This window comes from Lissotriton helveticus, chromosome 6 (assembly GCF_964261635.1).
Source record: "Lissotriton helveticus chromosome 6, aLisHel1.1, whole genome shotgun sequence".
Classification (NCBI taxonomy): domain Eukaryota; kingdom Metazoa; phylum Chordata; class Amphibia; order Caudata; family Salamandridae; genus Lissotriton; species Lissotriton helveticus.
The window spans coordinates 651712542-651737186 of NC_136067.1; the positions used below are offsets into that span (position 1 = coordinate 651712542).

At 48.4% G+C, this 24645-nt stretch overlaps 1 protein-coding gene across 4 annotated transcripts in view; it reads left to right on the forward strand.

The window, feature by feature from the left end:
- Positions 1-24645, forward strand: part of TTK (TTK protein kinase) — an 894856-nt gene that overhangs the window by 793277 nt on the left and 76934 nt on the right. For all 4 annotated transcript variants that reach the window (XM_078648117.1, XM_078648119.1, XM_078648116.1 and 1 more), the window contains exon 21: positions 23846-23943. In XM_078648117.1, the coding sequence (XP_078504243.1) occupies positions 23846-23943 (98 nt within the window). The remainder of the gene's footprint in view (positions 1-23845; positions 23944-24645) is intronic.

Below are 24645 nucleotides of genomic sequence, written 5' to 3' on the forward strand. Positions count from 1 at the left end.
AACCTCGCAGCAAAGACCTTCAGACCTTCGGGGTCGATGAGGTGGTTGGCCGTCCTCCGGAATTTTCACACGAAGCTCCTCACGAACCTCTGGCTGACTAGTACCACTGGAATCGCCCCAAACGTTGGGCGCCAGCTGAGGTACTGGGTTTTAAGAACCGGCACAGAACCGGCAACCCAGCGGTGTCAGGGTACACCCAGAGACCTCGGGTTCTTCCTGATTCAGACCACAGAAACTCAGAGTCTTCTAGGTGAAGTCAAGGATCGATTTTATTGGCTGCAACCAAAGTAACAAGTGTCCTAGAAGTACAACACACAGGAAGTATGTTCTCAGGAGACTGCTCGAATTTACAAAGTCAGGCTTCTCTCTTTATACAGAATATTCAGCTTCAGGCAAACATTCTTCGAATTTGCAGTGTATCATTTACAGTTCTTTGTTACAAAAGAAAAGCAGAGTCATGATGACATGTACATATTTCACTTCGTGCTGCCCACAACAAATCACCCGGCAAGGCCCAACATTTCATCAGATATCGGTGGACCCCCAATAAAACGGGCACCTCCCCACCATAAAGTAAGTGAAGCAAAAAGAGTAGAGACAGATGTGAGCAAGATACGGCAGGTGTGCGCGCTGAAATGGTTTTATGGCTTGTTGAGCCTTGATGCTATCTTGTTCGGCCACTGGGAGGGGAACTGACCTAACGAGTTCGGCCTGGGGCAATGGTTCCAACTTGCACAGGTCATAGGAAAGTCGATTAAGGAGTATGTGTCCTTGTGGAATTGAATTCAGCTGGATTAAGGCCTATGTAAAGGGCAACACATAAATGGAAGCCAAGGGTTCAGAACGCAGATGACGATTTCAAGGTGAAATCGTCACTCGAATATGCTGAAAATATTTGTACATGGTGTGCTCGTCATTCTCGGTCTTTTGATACCAAATTCGTCATGTTTCGACGAAGTTTAATTCTCGAGTCCAGAATAATTACACAAGTCCAGAAGTTTCAGAACCACAAGGTGAGACTGACTGAGACTGCTGGGCCTCATGGCATCCTGTATTCTGCTTGTGACACATACCTGCTGGTGTATGCAGGCTCTGCAACGGGACCTGAAGTCCCATAGGCGCAGCATCAGGGGGAATCTCTCGGACATGGTCCAGATCTCAGAGAGCACTGCAAATGATCTGCAGTGGTGGCTAGCGAATCGCAGTTGGGTCAGCGGCAGACCCCTCTCTCTTCCCCTACTAACTTTGACAGTAGTGACAGATTAATCACTCCTGTGTTGGGGCATCCATTTGGGAGAGGTGGAGATCAGAAGCCTCTGGTCTTAAGCAGAATGTAGAATCCACAACCGCCTGTTGGAGCTCTGAGCTATCGGATTGCCATAGAAAGCCTTTTTAGACTTCATCAAAGGGAAGGCTATCGCAGGTATTCAGGAACAGCACCACCGCCATGTGGTACTGCAACAAACTGAACAGGGTGGAGTCGTAGACCCTTTGCCAAGAGGCCCTACGTCTCTGGACATGGGTGGAATGTCAGGGCATTTCCCTGGTGGTTCAACACCTGGTGGGATCTCTGAATGCCAGAGCTAACAGTCTAAGCCAAAGATTCCTAGTGGATCACGAATGGTGTCTCCATCCACAGGTGGTGCAACCTCTCTTTCAGTAGTGGGGAGAGCCTTGGTTATATCGGTTTACCATCTTCAAGAATGCTAAATGTCCGTACTTCTGCACACTGTAGTTTTCAAGGCAGCTCTGGCTCCGAGACTCTCCTCGTCTTGAGTGGTGCTCCATCCTCATGTACATATTTACTCCTATACTACTCCTGCCCAGAGTTCTCAGGAAGATCAGGAACGCTTGGGTCCAGTCATCCTTGTGGCTCCGGACTGGGTTCAGAGAGTCGGATATCCCAAGCTGTTGATCATGGCCATCAGTACTCTGATCAGGGTGCCTCTTCGGGAGGATCTTTAGTCACAGCAACAGGGGAGGGTCCTCCAGCTGAACCTGTCAATGCTCCGCTTTCATGTGTGGAGATTGATTGGCGACAGTTGACAGCTTTCGACTTACCTCCTGAAGTCTGTAATATTATCTTGGCACCTCAATGCCACTCCACCAAGACTGTATAAACCGTCCATTGGAGCAAATTTGTGGCATTGTGCAAAGCCAACAGGTGGTTGACACTTTATCTTCGCCCCTTTCCCAAGTTCTTCTGTTTATCATTACCCTGGCTCAACGGGGCTGGGCATTGGGTACGTTGAAGAGATATTTGCCTTCTCCACCTCCCTGCGGCTGCCAGATCAGTCTTCCCTCTTCACCTCCCGTATTGCAAATAGGTTCCTTAAAGGTTTGCAACACTTATTTTCTCCAGCTCCCTTCATTATGACTCATTGAGACCGTAACTTGGTTCTTAGCCTTCTAATGTGTTTTCCCTTTGAGCGGCTTCATACCGGCCCTCTGAGGCTTCTCACCATTAAAACCGCCTTCCTGGTGGTAATTTCATCTGCCCTGGAGGGTCGGTGAACTGCAAGTGTTGTCTTCTCAGCCTTCATATGTCCCAGAGCATCCTTCTTGTCAAAGGTAGTTACCATGTGTGATAAGGTGCCCTCTTTCCTGCATGGTATGCCCCCACTTTTTGCTGAATTGCTGATGTACTTTGACTGAGTGCCTATGTTCCTTCCCTAAAACTGCATTGAAGCTTAAACCCAATTGACATCTCTGGCCACATGTCAGCCCCTGGTAAATGGTACCCTAGGTACCCAGGGCACTGTGACCAGAAAAGGCCTCTACGGGCTGCAGCACTTATTGTGCCAACCTTAGAGGCCCTGTACCCTGACACTCACATACTGCCTTTGCAGGCTGTGTGTCTTGGTGCAGAACAAAGTGGAGAGTCGACATGGCACACATTGCTGTATGCCATGCCCACAAACCACTGCCCCGGCATACATCAGTCACCCCTCTAGCTGGGTGCCCTATGCCAGTGGTGAGGGTACAAGTGCATGAGCCTTGTACCCCTACAGTACCCATGTCCATTCCTGGGCACTGTAAGTGCAAGGCTGCCATTAAGAGTATATGGTGCTGGGAGTTTGTCATTACGAACTCCACAGCACCATAATGGCTACACTGAAGACTGGGAAGTTTGGTATCAGACTTCCCAGCACATTGAACCCACACTGATGCCAGGGTGGGATTTAATGTAAAATCTTAAAGATGCCCCCTGAAACTCGACCAACTCCTAGTGACCTGACTGAGTGGCTGCTTAGGCTGCCACCACCAGACATGTTTCTGGTCTCCCTGGGTAGAGAGCATGCTGCTCTCAGGGGCTTGAAACAATGCACATCCTGGGATGAGGTGCCAAGCCTCCTTCCCCAGGATGGACAGGGTTCACGAAGAAGCTGCTTCAAAGGCATGCTGCCATTTTGAGCCTCTAGAGACCATTTGCTGCTTATAGCAACTGGTCCCCACTGGGTCTACCTCCCACTTAGGGCGGGAGAACCGGCAGGAAAAACAAGTGAGAAAGAGAGGTGTGCCCATCTCTGCCAACTCCACCCCTAAGGTGGAGGAGGCGAGGTGAAGCGCAATTCCGAGTCCTCGCCATCTTGAGGATGGGGGCACCCAGCCAACCAGGGACAGGCACCTGCCCCCTCCCACTGGAGAGTGGCAGAATAGGGGGTGTACCCACCCCAGGGAAGGGACCCATTGTTCTCTGCCCTTTACCTACCTGTAAAGCCCCTACATTTAGTATTTAGGGGCACCCTGAAACTTCCTTCTTCAGATACAGCAACCACAAGAAAAGAAGATAAGAAGGATGAAAAGCCGTGCAGAGCTAACAAGAGGACGACGCTCACTGACTTGGCCCCAGCCCTACAGGCCTGTCTCCCCTCGAATGGAACCTGCTCCTGCAAAAACCCTGGCGTGTCCAGCAGCCAGCAACCTCACAAACGCCAGACGACCTGCCTGCCTTCACTTCCAGACTGTTTCTCCCGTGAACACCGGACGTGTTTAAACTGCAGCTTCTGGTGCCAACCAGAAACCGTGAATCCTGCCCACTCTGCACCCCCAAACCCGGCCCGAGCTAAAGTGGAAAAATACCACGAGGAGGTCCCCCCGGCGATCCTGATCCGGTGACCCCTGACCTGCCTCAAGCCTCCAGACGACTCCTGCAGCCTCAATCCAGAGGACCCACCCTACAGCGACCAGAGCGGGTAAGCAAATCTGACGTCCAAAGGCACCCCTGCACCCGATGCCCCACGGCCTTGTGTGCCCAAACCAACGGTGCCTAACCAACCCTCAAGATCCCAACTTACCCCTCGAAGAGGTGGTCGCACCTGTTAGATCCTCGTCCCCGAGCCTGCAGTATTTCTTGGTCTTGGAGGTTCTCCATTGAAAACAACAGGGCACCCTACCTCAAAGCAGCAACCTGCACCCGGCTGTCCTAGTGCCGCTGAGGGTGCACCTTTGGTGCTACTTTGGTCCCCAACTTGCCCTAAGCTTAACCCTAGGAGCTTTGCTCCCACAACCCAGTGGCCTGCCTGCCAGCAGCCACCAACCGAATTGGGTAACATTGGGCCTCAACACTCTCACCCGGCCGCCCTATTGCTGCTGAGGGTGCAACAACAGTGCGTCACTGACCCTGGGAGACCCCTGAGGCTAACCATAGAATCTTTACTTCCACAGTTGTTTACTTACCTGCAAACCGATAACCTGTTTTTCCTCCATAGGATAACATTGACAATTTTCCCTCCCAAAAAACGACTGTGTGGAGTTTTTAACACTAAAGATATTCCTTAAAAATCGTACAAATAACCAAAGCGTGTTTTCTCACCTGTTTGCAGGACATGTTCCAGTGCTGAATCTAGGCATCCAGCACAGAGTTAGAAAAAGTAACGCAAAAGTAACTTACCTGCAATTTGTTGACAAAGCCTATTCATTTCAATGTACAGCTTCAAAAAGTTTCTAAGTGTGGAGTTTTGAAATCTGAAAATCCGAAAATATTCTTTAAAAATCGCACGAATAACAAAATCGCATTTACTCACCTGTTTACAGGAAATGCCCCAGTGCTGTATCTACGCATACAACACTGAGTTAGAAATAGCCACGTAAAATTAACTTAACGGCAATTTATTGAAAAAGCCTATTCATTCCAATGTACTGTTTTTGCTAAATGTTGCATACTACTGCTCCCCTGTAAATCAAACAAAGTACCATACCTATTGCATTTTCAAACAGTTCTATATCCAGTTACTTATTACTGAAAAGTATTAAATGCTTACCTGGTCAAGGCTTGCTTGGTTCTAAAAATAAACAGTGTCTTTTTTATACAAAAACAATTGGCCGAGAGTTCAATTCTTGAGTGTGTGAGTTCATTTGCTGACTGAGTGTGTACATCAAATGCTTAACACTGTCTGTCCTCTGATACTGCCTTACTACTTGTCCAAGCTACCACTTTAGAGAGTAAGGTTCTATCTAACTTTAACCTCTGCTACCCCTGGGGACCCTTTGGCTCTATATATACTACACCAAAATGAGGTATAGTGTGTATAGAGTCTGTTTCTTACACCATGTAGACCAGTTCATTACCTTGCCTGCCTGTTACACTCCGCCTCATCCATCTAAGGAAGAGGAGAGACTCCACTGGCTGGGCCCAAAAAGAGCGTTGTCTTTCTACCTTGACTGCACAAAACAGTCCTGGGTGGACGATCTACTCTTCGTGGGGAATGTCAAAGATAAAAAAGGGAGGCCGTGCAGAAGCGAAACATCTCCTGATTGATCATGCTCTGCATTAAGATCTGCTATGCATTGGCCAAGAAGAACCCCCAGCGGGTTTACACGTTCGTTCCACCAGAGTAAAGGCTGTGACCACTGCGTTAGCACGCGGAGTTCTGGTCCAGAACATCTGCGAGACAGCAAAGTGGGCCTCACTGCATACGTTTACCAAGCACTACGACCTGGACAGTCCCGTCCGTAGGGACGGGTACTTTGTCAATTCGTTTTGTCAGGGTTTTCTAGATTAAACCAGGTTTGTTGACCCTCCTCCTCTGGCTGTCTATTCTAAGGTAAGGAATCTGCAGCTAGAATTCTGTATCAGATGGAACAGTTGCTTACCTTTGTTAACACCTTACCTGGTAGTTGTAGGAGAGTAGGAGCTGCTTACTATGGTTACCCCCACTTTTTGATAGTGTTTCACTGTTTCTCGACTTTAGTCTGTCTGGAGCCCTGCCTAGCTGCTTCCTCTCTAAAATGATTGCATGTACTTTAGGTACACTCGAGACTGGTTACTGGGCTACCCTTGTGAGTCCCTAGTATATGGTACCAGGGGATAAAGCATGTATTATGCCACCCCTGGGAAGCCCTCCAAAATGGCACCACAGGTCTGCTACTGCTGCCTGGGTAAGGTGGTGCATGCACCCCTCACTAAGATATAGGTTATATTAGACCATATACTCTTAAGTGCATTATAACCTTGCGGTAAATGCTAACTTTGGAATGGCTGCATGGATAAATGTCGTGTTTGGTGTCAAACACTTTCGACCCCTCCCTTCCTCCTCCCCCATCCCCCCCATCCCCCCTGTCAGTCCTGGTGGCAGGGGTAGAATTCCACCCTTCTAGAGGGAGAGACATGTACACTTTTACCTAACCGGTAATAGTTTAAAAGAACCTTGAATCACAAAATGGATTCTGCAGCCACAGACACAGGGCTGACCTCCTGCTGCTGGACGAAACTCCGTCAGGGGAGGCCTGGACAATAGGTTTCCTGTCACAGGGAGCGTATTGGGGCTGGGTGAGTGCATTCAGAGAATGCTTTTTAGACAGCACAGGGAGCACACTTGGAGTCCCTGTGCATACCCCAGTTCAAACCGGTTGCAGGGGCACTCAGCCCCTGCTCTGGCGCGAAACTGGACAAAGGGAAAGGGGTGTAACCACCCCCCTCCCCAGACCCTCCCATAGGTGGGTCCCCATAGTATGTCCAACCCCTTTCTTAAGTATAAGTAAGGGACCCCTGGCAACAGGACTTTAGATTATACCTGGATGAAACTCTGAAGCTGAATCCTGGAACTTTGACACACTATTTCGACTAGAGGACTGAAGAATCTCCCTTGGGGTCAAGGAACGACTCCCCTGCTCAAGCAGGCACCAAAGACGCATCTTGCTGGTCTGCATTTCCAAAGCTCCCGTCGGACGCCGAAGTATTTGCGACTCAGGACATGGACTTCCAGACTTCTCAGTGGCCGACATGAAATCCCAGCAAAGCCGTCACGAGTGACGTGGAACCAGAGCTCCTGTACACCATGCACATTTGCAAGCTTTCCCGAAGTCGTGCATTGGGCTATTTGTAGTCCAAGCCCGAGCACCATCTGCACCGCAGATAGTGGGCCTACACTCCACGAGTGTTCCGCGAACCCGCTTCTAGCATTTCTGCTCGAGGCCTCTTCGCGATCCCTGGTCCGTCGACTGGTAACTCTACTTTACTTTGGGCTTCCCTGGTTGCTCCAGACGTGCCCTGACTCTCCACCACGTGGTGAGTCCCTCAGGCCTTGCTGGTCTGCACCGAAGCCAATCTCTGCTTTCTGCGTGGGTTGCTGATGCCAAGGCTTGTTGGGTCCAATCTGGAAACCAACAGCGCAGCACTCGACATCCTTCATGGGACAGCTCAAATCCAGCAACTGGTAGTAGTCGACGCCTCCTAGTCCTCGTGGCTGAAGAGTCAAGCTTCACCTTCACCTGAAATCACCGACATCGGTGGCCATCTGCTCATCGCCTTCATGGTCACTGGCAAGTGACCCAGACTCTGTCTCCTCTGCTTTCAGGTTCTTCACATCTCCAATCCAGGCTTGGATCCACCCGGACACTTTACACTTGGACGCCAGCAGTACTTTGCAGCAGATCACCATTGAAATCGGTGATGAAACCCGACACGAAAAGACCCTTATGCACCCGGCTTACCTGGGTGAGGTAACTTGAGTACTTCGGTGCTCCCGTGGGTGTTGACTCTAGAACCTCCTAGTTCTAAAGGGGTTTGCTCCAAGTTCTCTTCTAAGTGTCCTTAATCTTTAAAATTCCAACCGCGACATTATAGACTGGTAAAACAAGCTGCTTTACATTCCTTCAAGACTTAGCCTGAAGCCTGCTCTCCACCGCTACCACTAGGATAGCTTTCAATAAAGGTTGTCTTAAATCTACCATCAATAAGGGCCGTTTGGACTGGGTGCCCACTAAGGTGCCCACTAGAATAGTGGACAGCAATATACCAGGCCAACTTCTCATAGTAGTCACTCTATCTAGGCGCAGATTCCTTAACGGTACACCCATCCTTCTCGCTTTTCAAAGAAAATTATAGGTACAGGTCCTTCGTTCCAGGTACCAGTGCTCAGTGTTCTTCATGGCTCTGCGCTACTGGCACATAAAGTTGTGAAATGAAACTGACGACAGCATGCTGGGGTAGAGCCTATATAGGCACAAAACGTATGAAGTGGAGACAAACAATGCCACCTACTTGCGCTCTGGGTTACTGCTCAAGAAAAAGTTTTTGAATTCAGTTTAGTGGTAAATCTAGGATAAGGAATCTGTGGTTAGATAGTCTCTACAAGATAGTACCGAAGGTAAGTAACTTGTTCTTTACTCACTGAAATTCTATGGGTCGTATCAGAGTTATGCTTACTGTAAGAAAATGTCCTGCCTCTTTCACTGTCTCCTCAGCACTGTCCTTCTAACAGTGTCTCCATGACATTATCCTTAAGCTTAGGGCTATACAAAGGGACACATCATCTCATTGTATGTCTCACCTCAACTGGCTCCTTTTCTTTCCCAGATCTTGCACACACTATACAAAGGAACATATCATCTCAATGTATGTCTCACCTCAACTGGCTCCTTTTCCTTGCCGGTTCTTGCACACACTGCTCTCTGGGCTCCTCCGGCCTAGCAACCTGAGTTGCCACTTCTTGCCTGCAGATTTGAGGGTCGTAGGTCACAAACTAGTCATCAGTGGTCACAGGGCCATCTTCATTCTCATAACAGGCCCCCTCACCAGCTCCAAACGGCTACCCGAGTTTTGCTGCATGTCACATAAGTCCTTAACAACTCCTCACCAAAATGTTGTAGTTCGATAGCAGGGTCTTGAAAGGAGTCTGGAACCATCCATCCTCTGTTCAACTACCCATATCTCCTAGCATCAATCAATCAATCATAGCATTTATATAGCGCGCTACTCACCCGGAGGGGTCTCAAGGCGCTGGGGTGGAGGAGTCCGCTACTGCTCGAAAAGCCAGGTCTTGAGTTGCCTCCTGAAGGAGAGATGGTCCTGGGTCATCCGAAGGTGGATGGGGAGGGAGTTCCATGTCTTGGCTGCCTGGTAGGAGAAGGTTCTTCCTCCTGTGGTGGTTCTGCGGATGCGTGGAACGGCGGCGAGGGCAAGGCTGGTCGATCGTAGTTGGCGGGTGGGAGCGTAGAAGGTCAGGCGGTTGTTGAGGTACTTGGGGCCCAGGTCGTGGAGAGCCTTGTGTGCATGGGTGAGGAGTCTGAACGTGATCCTCTTGCTGACGGGGAGCCAGTGCAGGTCTCTCAGGTGTCCGGAGATGTGGCTGTGTCGGGGGATGTCCAGGATGAGTCATGCGGAGGCGTTCTGGATGCGTTGAAGTCTTTTCTGAAGTTTGGCTGTGGTTCCGGCGTAGAGGGTGTTTCTGTAGTCCAGTCGGCTGGTGACGAGTGCCTGGGGACCGTCTTCCTGGTTTCGGTTGGGATCCACCGGAAGATCTTTTGAAGCATGCGCAGGGTGTTGAAGCACGATGATGAGACGGCGTTGACTTGTCTGGTCATTGTGAGGGAGGAGTCCAGGATGAAGCCCAGGTTACGTGCTTGGTCCGTTGCTTTGGGAGTGGTGCCCAGGGCAGAGGGCCACCAGGAGTCGTCCCAGGCGGAGGCGATGATCCCAGGATGAGGACTTCCGTCTTGTCTGAGTTCAGTTTCAGGCGGCTGTTCCTCATCCACTCGGCTACGTCTTTCATCCCTTCGTGTAGGTTGGTTCTGGTGGTGGCGGGGTCGTTGGTGAGGGAAAGGATCAGCAGGGTGTCGTCGGCGTAGGAAATGATGTTGAGGTTGTGTTGGCGAGCGATGGCTGCGAGTGGGCTCATGTAGACGTTGAAGAGGGTGGGGCTGAGTGATGATCCTTATGGTACGCCGCAGATGACCCCGGTGGCCTCGGATCTGAACGGGGGGAGGCGGACTCTCTGGGTTCTTCCGGCGAGGAACGAGATGATCCACTCCAGTGCCTTCTTTTGGATTCCGATTTTGCTGAGGCGCTGCACTAAGGTGCGGTGGCAGACAGTGTTGAATGCTGCGGAGAGATCCAGGAGGATGAGGGCCGCTGTTTCCCCATTGTCGAGCATGGATCGGATGTCGTCAGTAGCTGCGATGAGGGCGGTCTCGGTGCTGTGGTTGGCTCGGAAACCGGACTGCGAGTGGTCGAGGGATCCGTTCGTCTCGAGAATGGCGGACAGCTGTTTGTTGACGTCTTCTCAATGACTTTTGCAGGAAAATGGAGGAGCGAGATGGGGCGGTAGTTCTTGAGGTCGGTGGGGTCCGCTGATGGTTTCTTTAGGAGGGCGCTGAGCTCGGCGTGCTTCCAGCTCTCCGGGAAGGTGGCGGTGTTGAAGGAGCTGTTGATGATGTCCCGGAGTTGGGGTGCGATGATGGAGTCGGCCTTGTTGAAGACGTGGTGGGGGCAGGGGTCGGTTGGTGATCCGGAGTGGATGGTGTTCATCGTGCGGGTGGTGTCTTCGGTGCTGACCGGGGTCCATGCGCGGAGGATGGTGATGGGGGGCGTTGGTTCGGTGGTTGGGTGCGTGGTTTGTGCTCCGAAGCTGTTGTGTATGTCGGCGATCTTGCTGTGAAAGAACGAGGCGAGTGAGTCGCAGAGGTCTTGCGAGGGAGTGATGTCGTTGTTTCCGGCGCTGGGGTTGGAGAGCTCTTTGACGATGCTGAAGAGTTCCTTGCTGTTGTGGGCGTTGTTGTCCAGTCGTTCTTTGAATGCTTTCTTCTTGGTGGTGCGGATCAGCTGGTGGTGTTTGCAGGTGGCGTGCTTGAGGGTAGTCAAGTTGTCAGTGGTCTGGTCGTTGCGCCAGGTTTTCTTGAGGGTGCGGCAGTTCTTCTTGGAGTTCTTAAGTTCGTCGGTGAACCAAGATGCTTTCTTGCTGCCGGGTCTGCTGGGAGGGGTCTTCATTGGAGCGAGGGTTCTGGCTGCGGGAGGTGGTGAGCTGGTCGGCGGTGATCTTGTTCCAGTTCCTGCGAGGAACCTGTTGCGGGTGGTGGTGGGTCGTGGTTCTTCTGAAGCTGAAGTGGACGCAGCTGTGGTCAGTCCAATGAAGTCCGGTGGAGTGGCTGAAGGAGATGTATTTGCTGGAGGAGAAGACGGGGTCAAGCGTGTGGCTGGCGTAGTGGGTGGGGGTGTTCACCAGTTGCTTGAGTCCGAGGTTGGTGAGGTTGTCCAGCAGGGTGGTGGTGTTGCTGTCCTTGTTGTTCTCCAGGTGGAAGTTGAGGTCCCCTAGGAGGATGTAGTCAGGGGAGGGTGTGCGTGCTGATGCAGTCGGCGATGTGTTCGCTGAATTGTGTGCGTGGTCCCGGGGGTCTGTAGCTGAGGGTGCCTCAGAGTGTGGTCTTGGGGTTGGTGTGTATCTGGAAGTGGAGGTGTTCGGCGGTGGTGAGGGTGTCGTCGGAGTTGGTCGTGATGTGGATGGTGTTCTTGTGTAAGATGGCGATGCCTCCTCCAGTTTGGTTGACGCGGTCCCTCCGGGTGATCTTGTACCCGTCCGGGATGGCGATGGCGATGTCGGGCGCTGAGGAGGCGTTCATCCAGGTTTATGTGAGGAAGGCGACGTCTGGTGATGTTGTGTCGAGCAGGTTCCAGAGTTCCACGGCGTGTCTGTGGACAGAGCGGGTGTTGAGGAGGATGCACTTGAGGTGGTTGCTGCTGGTGCTCTGTTTGGCGGGTGCGGTGCAGGTCCGGAGGCAGGTGAATCGGCAGGCTAGGCAGGTGAATCGGCAGGCTAGGCAGGTGAAGGGTCCGTGGGAGCATCTGCTGTACATCATATATCAACATTCTATTACATCATTTACTCCCAGCATTCCAGACACTAGCTCATACAGGTAATAGTGACAATCAGGATACTACTCATGACCTTCTGCCATCCCCTGCACAACTACCCTGATCATCTTACTAGGTTTTTCAACCTAGCCTAACATAGCTTTTGTGTTTTTTATTTTTTTTATTGCATGGTTCATGACGGAAGCAAAGTGTTGCCCATTCCCGAATATAAAATACTGGCTGAATAATCATGATTCATTCAAATTGTAATTTTACCGTGGCAAATGTATTTTTTTCTGATTTTACCCCCATTTTACGTGCCCTTGTGTGCTCCCAGGCCTTCTCTGGGAATGGTCACTTCTTACAGTGCATCCGAGTTATACTTACATGCCAAGTTTGATGTAAATCTGTTCAGCGATTATTGTTGTAAATGTGAGGAAAAAAATCCTGTTGGAGATAAAATGGGAAAATACATGTTCGAGGCATATGAGCTGCAGATTGCACACTGTGCATAGATTGCCACCTACTTTTGGGCCCAGATGTTTGCAGTTTGTTGTTGTCCTGAAAAGTTCTTTGGAAGTCACGAGATAGGTGACTCCTCCTTAGTACCACATTGTGCATGGGCATCGGCTCCATCCCCAGATTGTTTTTTTTCGCCATCGGGCTCGGATGTGTTTCCTGCGCTCCAGTTTGGAACCGATTTTCCTTCGGCGCTGAATCCTCACCCAGTTTGACGGTATTGTTTCGATCGCGCTACATCAACGCAATTCTCTACCACTTCGAAGTCTTCGATTCTGGTCGTCGACGAAGGCCTTCGGGCCTACCTAAGCCTTGCTTTCTGGCTCATGGAAAGAACGCCATTCAAGAAGTGTCCTCAGTGTGGGTCGAAGTTTCCCCACACCGACCTACATGAGGTGTGCAACTTTTGCCTTTCACCGGAGTATGAGGCCAAAGACTGTTCGGCGTGTGCCTCATTCCGCTCCAAGAAAACCATTTGGGACCGGCGAGCTTGGAGAACTATGGCTCGCTCGTCAGCTTCGATCCCCGAAGACATCTTCGAAGAGGGCGTCGACGTGCCAGAACACCAGCACTCCGAAGAGAGTATCGAATCCTCAGATGCCGAATACTCCGACCTCGAGGACATCACTCCAGCTCAACGGGTCGTAAGTAAGACCGTCGACCCAACCCTTCCTCGACACCCTCCAAAAAGACTTCGGTCACACCCTCACCTCCGGGCCCAGGTGCACACCGAGAGACTGCTTCCTACGCCCCGCCTGCGGGCCCAGCAAAGAAGCCCCACTCAGAAGAACTTTTCACACCGGATCCCAATCAGAAAACTCTTGTAAAGGATCCTAAAACCGGACAATTGACTCTCAGCTCCAAGAAGAGACCACTTGGGGCGCCAGCACCTCCACCCTCTCCAAAGAAAAAGGACATTGCAACCTCTCCATTAAGTGTCCCTTCTCCACCACCTCCCCATATTCCTCATCCTACACCTCCTCCACCACATCATTCACCTACACCATCTACTATTCCAGATGATGATGTAGACACAGATTCTGACGACATAGGTGGGGTGCACCCGACCCAGCAGGCACCAATAGTCCCCCTCAGTCACCTAATCCATGGGATGATTACAACACCCCTGATGTGCTTTACGTCCCACAAGATGATGTATACCCTTCCCGACCAAAGGACACTATAGGGTTTAACCTACTAGTCCAAAGAGCTGCACAATATCATGGGGTGGACTTACACACCGATGCAGTGGAGGAAGATTTCCTATTAGACACTTTTGATAACACACAAAGGTCTACTGCCATTTTACCAATGCTTAAGGGCGTCATCAAGCACTCAACAGAGCTTTTTAAGGATCCTGTGAGGGCTAGAGTCCTCAATCCTCGCAATTAGAAAAAATATAAAGCTGCCCCTACAGATCCAATTTATATTAAAGGTCCAGCACAATTAGATTCTCTAGTAGTGTCTAATGCACATAAACGTGCTAATTCCCAGACATCAGGTGAGGCCTCACCACCGGACAAGAATCTAAGCTCCTTGACGCCTCTGGCAAGCGAATAGCGGCATAAGCAGCTAACATCTGGCACATTGCCAACACCCAAGCATTGCTGGCAAGATACAATAGGGCACATTACGACGAACTAGAGTCCATAATGCAGCACCTACTAGACAAATACAAAAACAGGGCTAATGAACTTATACAGGAAGGTATAAATATCACTAATACTTCCATCCGTTGTGCCCTAGAGGCTGCAGATACCGCCTCAAGGGCAATCAATAGCAGCACTCTACTACGTAGACATGCCTGGCTACGTATTTCAGGTTTTAAACCTGAGGTACAAAACTCTATCCTTAATCAGCCATTTGATGAGACACATTTATTTGGCCCAAATGTTGACGTGTCTTTAGAGAAAATGAAAAAAGACACCAATACAGCAAAATCTATGGGAGCCTTGCAGCAGCAAGCTCCCAGACGTTCCTTTCGTCGCTCATCATACAGAGGCAACACAAGAGGCTACTCCTCAGAAAGTCCCTCCACTTCCTACAAAACCCCTGGTCAATCCACATCCACTAAGGGCTACCAGAGAGGGGGTTACAGGGGTAACAACAACAAAGGCAGAGGCAAAAACAACAACTCATGCTCTGCCTCTACCCAATGACTTTCCTCCCCTTCCCTCCCATCATTCCACTCCTGTGGGGGGAAGACTTCAACAATTCCTGCCTGCCTGGATCAACATCACATCAGACAGGTGCGTGCGATAAATTATTCAGTCAGGTTACTGTCTAGAACTAACATCTACCCCCCCAAACATACCACCCAAACCACGTCCAATATCACAAGAACATATATCACTGTTAAAGCAAGAAGTAGTGTCCCTGCTAGAAAAAAAGTGCAATAGAACCAGTTCCTCTGCACCAACAAAACAAGGGGGTTTACTCTCTATATTTTCTGATTCGAAAGAAGGACGTCTCTCTAAGGCCTATTTTAGACCTCAGACCGCTAAACATATACATACAGTCAGACCATTTTCACATGGTCACACTCCAACAAGTCCTTCCGCTCCTGCTGCAAAACGACTTCCTGGCTACCCTAGATCTCAAGGACGCATACTTCCCAATTCCCATTCACAAGGCTCACAGGACGTATCTCAGATTTGTAATAGACAGGCAGCACTATCAATTCAAAGTACTCCCATTCGGAGTTACAACAGCACCAAGAGTATTCACCAAGCGCTTAGCAGTAGTGGCAGCGCATTTATGAAGACAACACATCCATGGCTTCCCGTACCTCGACGACTGGCTCATTAAAGCCAGCTCATACAATCAATGCGTGGAACACACTCATACCACCATCCAACTGCTCCACAACTTGGGGTTCACAATAAACCACACCAAGTCTCATCTACAGCCATCCAAAGTACAAGAGTACCTCGGTGCCACAATAAACACCTCAACAGCGCTAGCTTATCCCACTCCAGCAAGGATAGCCAGCATGCAAACTCTTCTAACAAAGTTTCAACTAAAACACTCCCTCCCAGCACGAGTGTTCATGCAACTCATAGGGATGATGGCCTCTTGCATCTTCATAGTACCCCATGCAAGACTTCAGATGCGTCTTTTCCAAGAGTGCTGATCACGTCAATGGAACCAGGCTCAAGGTCACTTAACAGACCTAGTGTTGGTAGACGGTCGGACTCATCGCTCTCTGCGGTGGTGGAACACCAAAAACCTTTCCAAGGGACGACCGTTCCTAGAGCCAGTTCTTCAGATAATCTTGACTGCGGACTCATCGCTCTCCGGCTGGGGAGCCCACCTACTGCAACACATCATGCAAGGCAGGTGGACACTGCAACAAAAATTACTCCACATCAATCATCTGGAGTTACTAGCAATATTCCTAGCACTAAAAGCTTTCCAGAAGCAAGTAGCAAACAAAGCTGTGTTAGTCCGCACAGACAACATGACCGCAATGTACTACATACAGAAGCAGGGAGGCACACACTCCATGCAACTCTCTCAACTAGCACAGGACATATGGAGTTGGGCTATACCTCAAAACATATTCCTCCTAGCCCAGCATGTTCCGGGAGTACAAAATACTATAGCGGATCTGTTAAGTAGTCAACCGCAACAGACCCACGAGTGGGAACTTCATATGCAAGTTCTTCAACCATTCTTTCAGATGTGGGGACAACCTCAAATTGACTAATTTGCCACCCACGAAAACGCAAAATGCCAAGCTTCGCCGCCAGATATTCACACCCACTGTCAAAAGGCAATGCGATATGGATGAATTGGTCAAACAGATTTGCGTACGCTTTTCCACCTCTACCACTCATGCCACTAGTAGTATGCAAACTACAGCAGCATTCTCTGACCCTCATCCTAGTTGCTCCAACCTGGGCCAGACAACCGTGGTACACCACACTGCTACAACTGTCTGTAGTACCGCACCAAAAACTGCTCCTGTCTCCACACCTCTTAACACAGAACCGTGGAGAGATCAGGCACCTGGACCCAGCTCAGCTCAACCTTGCGATCTGGCTCCTGAAGTCCTAGAATTTGGATATCTGAACCTTCCTCCAGACTTCATGAACGTCATTAAAGAAGCTAGACGTCCAACCACTAGGGCATGTTACTCGGCCAAGTGGAAACAATTTGTGATATATTGTCACAACAACAATATTGATCCCCTAAATGTGTCTATTCAACACATCATAGGATACTTACTGCATCTCCAAAGATGTAACTTAGCAATACGTCTATTAGACTACATCTTGCTGCAATAGCAGCATATCTGCAAAACAGTTAACATCTATCTCTGTTCAGAGTGCCTGCCATTAAAGCCTTTATGGAAGGCCTTAAAAGAATAATCCCTCCCAGAGTACCACCTTCTCCTGTGTGGAATTTAACACACGGTTAATGGGACCTCCCTTTGAACCTTTACACAGATGTGAATTACAATTTTTAACATGGAAAGTTCCTTTCCTAGTAGCTATTACTTCTCTGCGGAGAGTTAGTGAACTACAAGCACTAACCATCCAAGACCCTTCTTGCAAATGCATCAAAATAAGGTAGTTCTACGTACTAATCCAAAATTCCTGCCCAAAGTCATTTCTCCATTCCATCTCAATCAATCTGTGGAACTGCCCGTTTTCTTCTTGCAACCACAGTCAGTAGCAGAAAGAGCTCTTCACACATTAGATTTCAAAAGAGCATTGCTATACTACATTGTAAAGAACTCAACCTTATCGTAAGACAAAACAACTTTTTGTGTGTTTCTCACCACCACACAAAGGTAATCCCATTTCAAAATCTGGGATAGCTCGATGGATTGTCAAATGCATACAGATTTGTTACCACAAAGCTAAACGTACGTTATCTGTTCCTCCTAAAGCCCACTCTACAAGAAAAATAGGGGCTTCAATAGCATTTTTAGGGAACATTCCCCTAGATGACATCTGCAGAGCAGCTACATGGGCTACAACGCACACATTCACAAAACACTAAGTGGAGAAGTGTGGCTCACTGGTTAGAAGCGGCAGACCCTGAACCAGAGGTCAGGCCTGGGACCAGGGTTCAATTCCCGACGCAGCAGGGTCTTGGGCTCAATGTCCGCGGACTCGATAATTCTCGCCTCAGTGCCTACTCTAATCATGGGTCCCACTCTGCAACTCTGGGCAATAGCTTGCTTAATCTCCACAAAGGCCCCAACAGCGCTGGGATGCCTGGCTTCACCTTGGGGGGTGCCCTGAAGGGGGCATCTCACAGGGAAAACCAGGATGGGTTCCACAGCGGTATACAGCGCCAGGATGCCCCGAGATGGGGTGGCAGTGCGCTTTACAAGTATACATACATTTACATTTAGATGTGCAAACAAAACAACAAGCTAATGTGGTCCAGGCTGTTCTCAAAACATTATTCCAAACTACTGCAACAGATAGGGTTGGTCGCCGCTAAGAGTGGGTACTGCTATACAATCTATGCACAGTGTGCAATCTGCAGCTCATATTCCTCGTACTGAAAATGCTACTTACCACCCGCCTCCCCGGCTTCCCTTGTCTGTTCCAGTATAATCTTAATTAGATACAAATTACATGGGCATCCTTCCTTTTCTTGCAAAGCTCCATCATTTCCCTAATGGCGAAAAACAATCTGGGGATGGAGCCGATGCCCATGCGCAATGTGGTCCTATGGAGGAGTGCCCTATCTTGTGACTTCCAAATGACTTTTCAGGACAACAACAAACTGCAAACATCCGGGCCCAACACTAGGTGGCGATCTATGCACAGTGTGCAACTCTGCAGCTCTACATGCCAAGAACAGATGCATACTGGTAAGTAGCATTTTCCTTATCTGATAGACTTCTAGTGGCAGATTTCTTACCTTAGAATATTCGCCAAGTGTCTGACTGAATCTGGAAATTTTTGTGGGCACTACCCGCCTGAATAGAATTGCACAAAAATGGGCATAGTGGACCTTAACTGAGCACACTAAACTGGTGCCAAATTTGGTTCATATTCAACATGAGGAACAAAGGTATAGAAAATCGAAAAACTGCATTTTCAATGTAAAATGCAGTTTACTAATACTGTATAATATATAAGGAATAAAGTACCTTCCACCACATTATAAAGAGATTGCAAGTCACTGAGGAGATCATGGAACTTCGAGGTAATGTGCAATCTCCTTGTAACATATGGCAGATGGTGTTTTATATTTTATATTTTATGATACATAATCACATTTGACACAGATTGCTTCAATCCATTGTGTCTGGCTCTTTCATATTAAAGAAATTGTACAGCTGCAGACGTGAATCAAAGCGGAATCTGAAGTGCAGAATTAACAATACCAAAAAGCATTTTGCAATTTGCTTCACAAAATAATTAGTTTGTCATTCAGATTAAAAAAGACTGTGGCTCAAAATTTGTAGAAACGTGCAGATATCACCTTCATCTCTCCTACGCTCATGACGCATAGGTTTCCGTTTGCGGTTAGCGCACAGCGGAAATATGCGCCGCATCGGTGAGGATATAGAAAGATTCTGACTTTCCTGTAATGGCCTATCGCACGCAAAATATGAACTTATTGCCACTAATGTTGACTTTCAGCAAATCACTGTTCCTTTGAGAAAAACAGATCAGGAGAATAAAAAGTCTGTTCTCTTTCTTGTTTAAACTACAACTGCAGTTATGCTCTGTGAACTGCCATTCACCTTAGCTGATGGCATCAAGCATTATTCACAACTCAATTGTAATGACTTATTACTGTTGAGCAGCCACTTAATTTCAGTACATGAATTGCAGGAGCCTATATTAATTTGAGAACCCCTGTCTTAGAAAAAGAGAATAGAAATAACTATACTCTGGAGAAAATGTTGCTGCATGATGTTTCGTGTTTTTAGGTCTCGTGGCGTTTAACAGCGCGTAAGCGCTGTGTCCGCCAGAGATCTATTGTCGCTGGGTCTGCTTCGCAGGAGACAGCACCTGGCCGCGCGCATCTCGCAAAAGGCGATCGGCGCAGGCCACGCGAACGCGCTCGCCGTGGCTGTCTCCTGGGAAGCGCAAACATACACAGGCACACCTCCCCCTGCACGCATGCGCACACACAGAGACACACATACACAAGCGCACATACACGCACATACACGCACGGAGAGACTTCCCTCCCCCCCCCCCACCGTCGCACACAGAGAGACACACGCACACATACAGACATCCCCCCCTTCCCCGCTCACCGGCACTCCGGACTTGTGCAGCCTCCGCGGGGCTCTCCCTCGGGCATGGGAGCCCCGCGTCACCACTGCTCCTCCAGGCACTCCGTGGGCGCGGGCTTCACAAAACGGAAGTCCCGCCCCACGATAGGTTTCGTTTTGCGCGCACACGTCTTGTTTACCACCCTCACTGTGAAGAACGCTGCCTCGTCGGTTGGGTAACATTTCTGTTATGAACATTTAAATATTCTTGAAGACGTATTAAAATATTTTCCTTAGCAGGGAAGAAAAGCCTACAAAATAAAAAAAAAACATCAATTCCACTGCCCAGAAACTGGAGCATGTTACTAATTAACATATGCTATGGGTGAACGACGGCTCATACACAGACGAGTTTATTTATGCTGTTTATTACAGCAAATACATGTATACAGTGGGAAAGACCTGCACGTGAAATGGAACACAATTGGGTGGGGTGTAAAGAAACGGTCGCGAGCGGGTTTTCGCAGCTCCACTTTATAAACAAAGCACGCTGGTGACCCGCGAGTATTGAGTGCTTCAGATCAGGCACCGAGGGGTCTCTGTCTCTAAGGCCGGAGGTGTCCTGGTCCATTCACAATGGCGTCCAACGGCTTCCCGGACCTGAAGGCCGAGGTCACCTCCTGCATCTGCCTGGACTTTTTCCGCAACCCCGTGTCCGTGGACTGCGGGCACAACTTCTGCCGCTCCTGCGTGGAGGTCTGCGAGCAGGGCCCCGGCGGCTGCCTGCCCTGCCCCTGCTGCCGCCGGGCCTCCTACAAGAGGGACCTGCGGCCCAACTGGGAGCTCGGGAACATCGTGAACCTGGTGAAGCGGCCCTGCGTGTCCGAGGAGACCCGCTGAGAGAAGCACGGGCAGCCGCTGCAGCTCTTCTGCGAGGAGGACGAAGCGCTGGTCTGCGCCGGGTGCGTGCGGTGCCGGGAGCACCGGTCCCACTGCGTGCGCCCTGTGGACGAGGCGGCCAGGGTCTACAAGGTAACGAGGGTGGCAGTATAAGCCAGTGCGGGCGTGAGTAGGCTCCCCTAAGGAATGGCCTACCGCATTTTTTCGATGTGTCTAGTAAAGAGGTTATGAAAATATGGAGTATCCGAGCCTTTGCATGAACAACTGGCCTACGTGCCACAATTCTGTGCATGATTGCTCTGCACTAGATGTAGAGTAAAACGGCAGAATATTCGTATTCCTGTTCCAATCCCACACGGACGCTCGTTAACTTGTGCTTGGATAGCCACAAGCTAGCACCAACAGATCCATGCCTTATACTTGTCTCCAACACTTGTAGGTATCCAGGTGACTGCAATACTTTCACGGGAGCGACACGCATCGACTATACATGTAAACAATGCGAGATCATATGGGAATAATTAACAGAAGTTTCAAACGAGACACCTGCGATTCTCGAATGGCTTAGTTAGTTCTCCAAACTTACAAATGGGGAGAAAGTAGTCTTTTCAACTACCATGGAGCTGAACATGTGTATTATAGAGAGTTTACACAGCAGCAATGTGCTAAAGATACATGGAACCGGCCAAACTGCCCAAAAACGGGACAAGCACTGACAAACTCAATGGTCCTCGCCATTCTAACAGGTAGGCTATGGTGTGTAGCCGTTCGGATCAGCTTTGGCGATGCCCCTTACTTAAAGTTAAATACATCCCCCCAGTTATTTCGTAGGCGCTCGCATCGCTCCTATAAACAAACACAACTACTTTTTATTTTTTTTACGTTGGCTACTCTGCACGCTAGCTTTTTTTTGTTACCGATCCGAGTTTGTTCGGACACTAAAAGAAGAATTTTGCGAGAGAGAAACGGATGAAATGGGGGACTAGGTGTCACATTGGGTAACATGCTAAGACGGGTGGGGGCGAAAGCAACAGGGGTTGGACCACCAAGTAACAGCAGGAGGGAAGGGGACAACACTACAGACAGCGCTGGAGATAACGGGGAGAAATACAGTGGAGTAGTGCACAGGCGAGCACAGAAGGCTGCGGGAGGAGAGGCCTGCTTACTGGAAACGGCAAAAAACGTCCTCAAGGAGTGCCTTGCACAAAGTTCAGCTTGAAAAGCAAGCAGGGAAAGCAGAAATGCCAGTCAAATTGATGGTAAAGAGGCAATGTTCCACAGGAGGGTCAGCCCAAAATTGACGACTTAGGGCACTAAAGAAACGGGGAAATAAGTGACAAAGAAAGCCAACCAAAGGGGAGTAGTCGGTGGACTCCAATGCACTCTGTTTTTGGTACGCCACAATACGTCCTGCTCAAACCCGTGTAGTAGACTCGACCTAAAAGAAGAGTTTAAAAGGGAACCATTGTCTGACTGGGAGCCGGTGCTAATCTTTCAGAATAGAGGCATAAGATCATGCAGGTGACATCACTCTGGGCCATCTGTAGCTGATTGACCAGGTAGGAGGGCAGTCCAGGATATAGTTCCAGTAATCTATTCTTCTCTGTAATGACCCACTAACTATAGAATGATTCGACACGGTTACGAGAAAGCAGTTCATGAAGATGTTAGACTCAATTCGTGCACTTTAGGAGCCCCTTTTAACATAGCGAATGACACGACAAAGGAATTCACACGACTGCTTTTCTGTGCTTCATAAAGACTTGCAGTAAATATCTATGGAGCAAACAAAATACTTTTTTTATATAGTTGTTAATATCCATTATCACTTTACATCGTTTTAATTGTGATTCCACTTGATTTTCATCGAAGCGAAATGTTTCTTATCTATTGAAAGTGGAATATTTAAACTAAAGTGCTGCTATGGGACACAGATGAGGTGGTTTGTTTTTTCTTAGAACATTTTGGAAGACAGGATGCAATTTAGAGTATTTTAGATTTACTTTTATCTCTGGTTGTATTGTTTTAAAAGAAACATTAAAATGAATGCACTGGAGAGCCGTAACACTAACACTAAAAATATGAGTAGTGCATTCAGGATGAGCCAGCCAACAAAATTGAACGAGCTAGCAGAAAAAGTATTTTCGTAACGTTGCGTCATTAAATGAAGTTGAGCGCATGCTTTACCTTGTTGACTTTTAGCGTCAGATTTCTCAGTAGGCATTGGAGTACATATATTGACTCGCTAGAAAGAAGTATAGGTCAGGAGGATTTTTTCCTTGAATTGTTACCATGTTCTTGACGACCCATCTATTTAGGTCGAGCGTAGACAGCACTTGCACTGTTTGGAAGATCTGTTGTAAAGTACATAAAGTGTCATCTGGAGATTATCCCTAGGACTGGTCTGCTTCCACTTTAGCTTAGGGATTTTTTTTTCTGTTCAACTGCTTCTATTTAACTTTCTTGATAGACAACGACCAGTAAAGGTCAGTACAATACCAGGAACACTTTAGCATTCCCTAGATTCCAGGCCATATCAACTTGTATTCAATGAGCACCCATAGACAATACATTTTTTCCCCAAATCTTGTATTTTCTGTGATGTGACCAATGAAGGGGCTGCTTTTTATATTAAAAATAGAGCTTTGGACATTACAATTTCCTGCTGATAAGCAGTATTTCTCTCAGTGTTCCCATACCTGGCGTGTTCTGCAGTTTGGTGCGTACTTTCCCTCCATTTTAAAGAGCAGTAGATATTTCAGCACCCAGGATAATGTGCTGCATAGCTTAATACATATACGGTCCCAAAGACTAGACTGATTGCATTGCTAATGCTTGTTCTGATATAGTTACCAGCTGTCATAGCCACTAGAATTAGACTGCACATTTGCAAAAGTTATAAGTTATAACTATTGACATTGTCATACACAATGCCAATAACTCAAACTTTAATGCGGCGAGACCTATTGCATTGTAAATGCGTGTTTGATCAGTGACCAGGTTTATCTTCATACTCAATTAGTTAAACTTCCAGTAGCTAATTAAAGTATGCAAGCGTTTTGTTTGGGAATTTTTGTTGCTGCAAATGAGAATGCATTTTGGTGATAATAGGAGTTTAATTTATTTGAATCCTAATTGTTTTTTTATTTATTTTACAGAACAGCAGATGACTAGAGGAGCATCTGAGGAAGTTAAAAGGATCCTTGGCCAGCTGATTGGATTAAATTCTCCAAATTCTATTTCCAGAGCTGCTAGAGTATGTAAAAATGTGTAAAACAGTCAGCCTTTGTTTATAATTGAATGGTTTCAAGTTGCCCTTGCTAAAATTGGTTTATTTCTATGTGTAAAAAAAAAAAATGATGATTACTTCTAACTGAAAGTTTCTTACCTTGTGACTTATCTCCAGGCACCAGACTGTATCTGGATCATTCTAAGCAGTGCCCTTGCACGCCGGCAGGTGGCACCATGGGACTCTGTTGATGCCATTCCTCTGTGGAAGTGAGGAATTGAGCTGCATATAAGCACCACCCATGCTCACTGACATAAGGTCCATTCTTTAAACCTAGTAGAGACTTGCAAACAGATGTCTGTGACTGGTCCCCACAAGGCTTGCCTTTGGTTCATTGGTTTGTCTCAACTCCAAGGCCTGTGACAAATGTGCCGGATAAACAGTTCCGCCCAGGAATCTATTCCATTTCTGGTTTTGATGCACCCTGAGTTTCTGGACCCTCTGGTGACCTCGCAGCAAGCAGAATCCTTTTGTGAAGCTGTGCTGCAAAACTTAGACACTCTTCTGGTTCCCTCTGGCGCTCCTACATTCTCCAGGGACAACTGGGACCTCCAGTTGGATTACAACTGGCTGATTTGCACTCAGTACCGTCTTGAGCCCACCTCATGTTCTGTACCGAAATTAAGCTTGGTGCCAAAACCCAAGCCAGCCTTTTCGATGCCATCACCA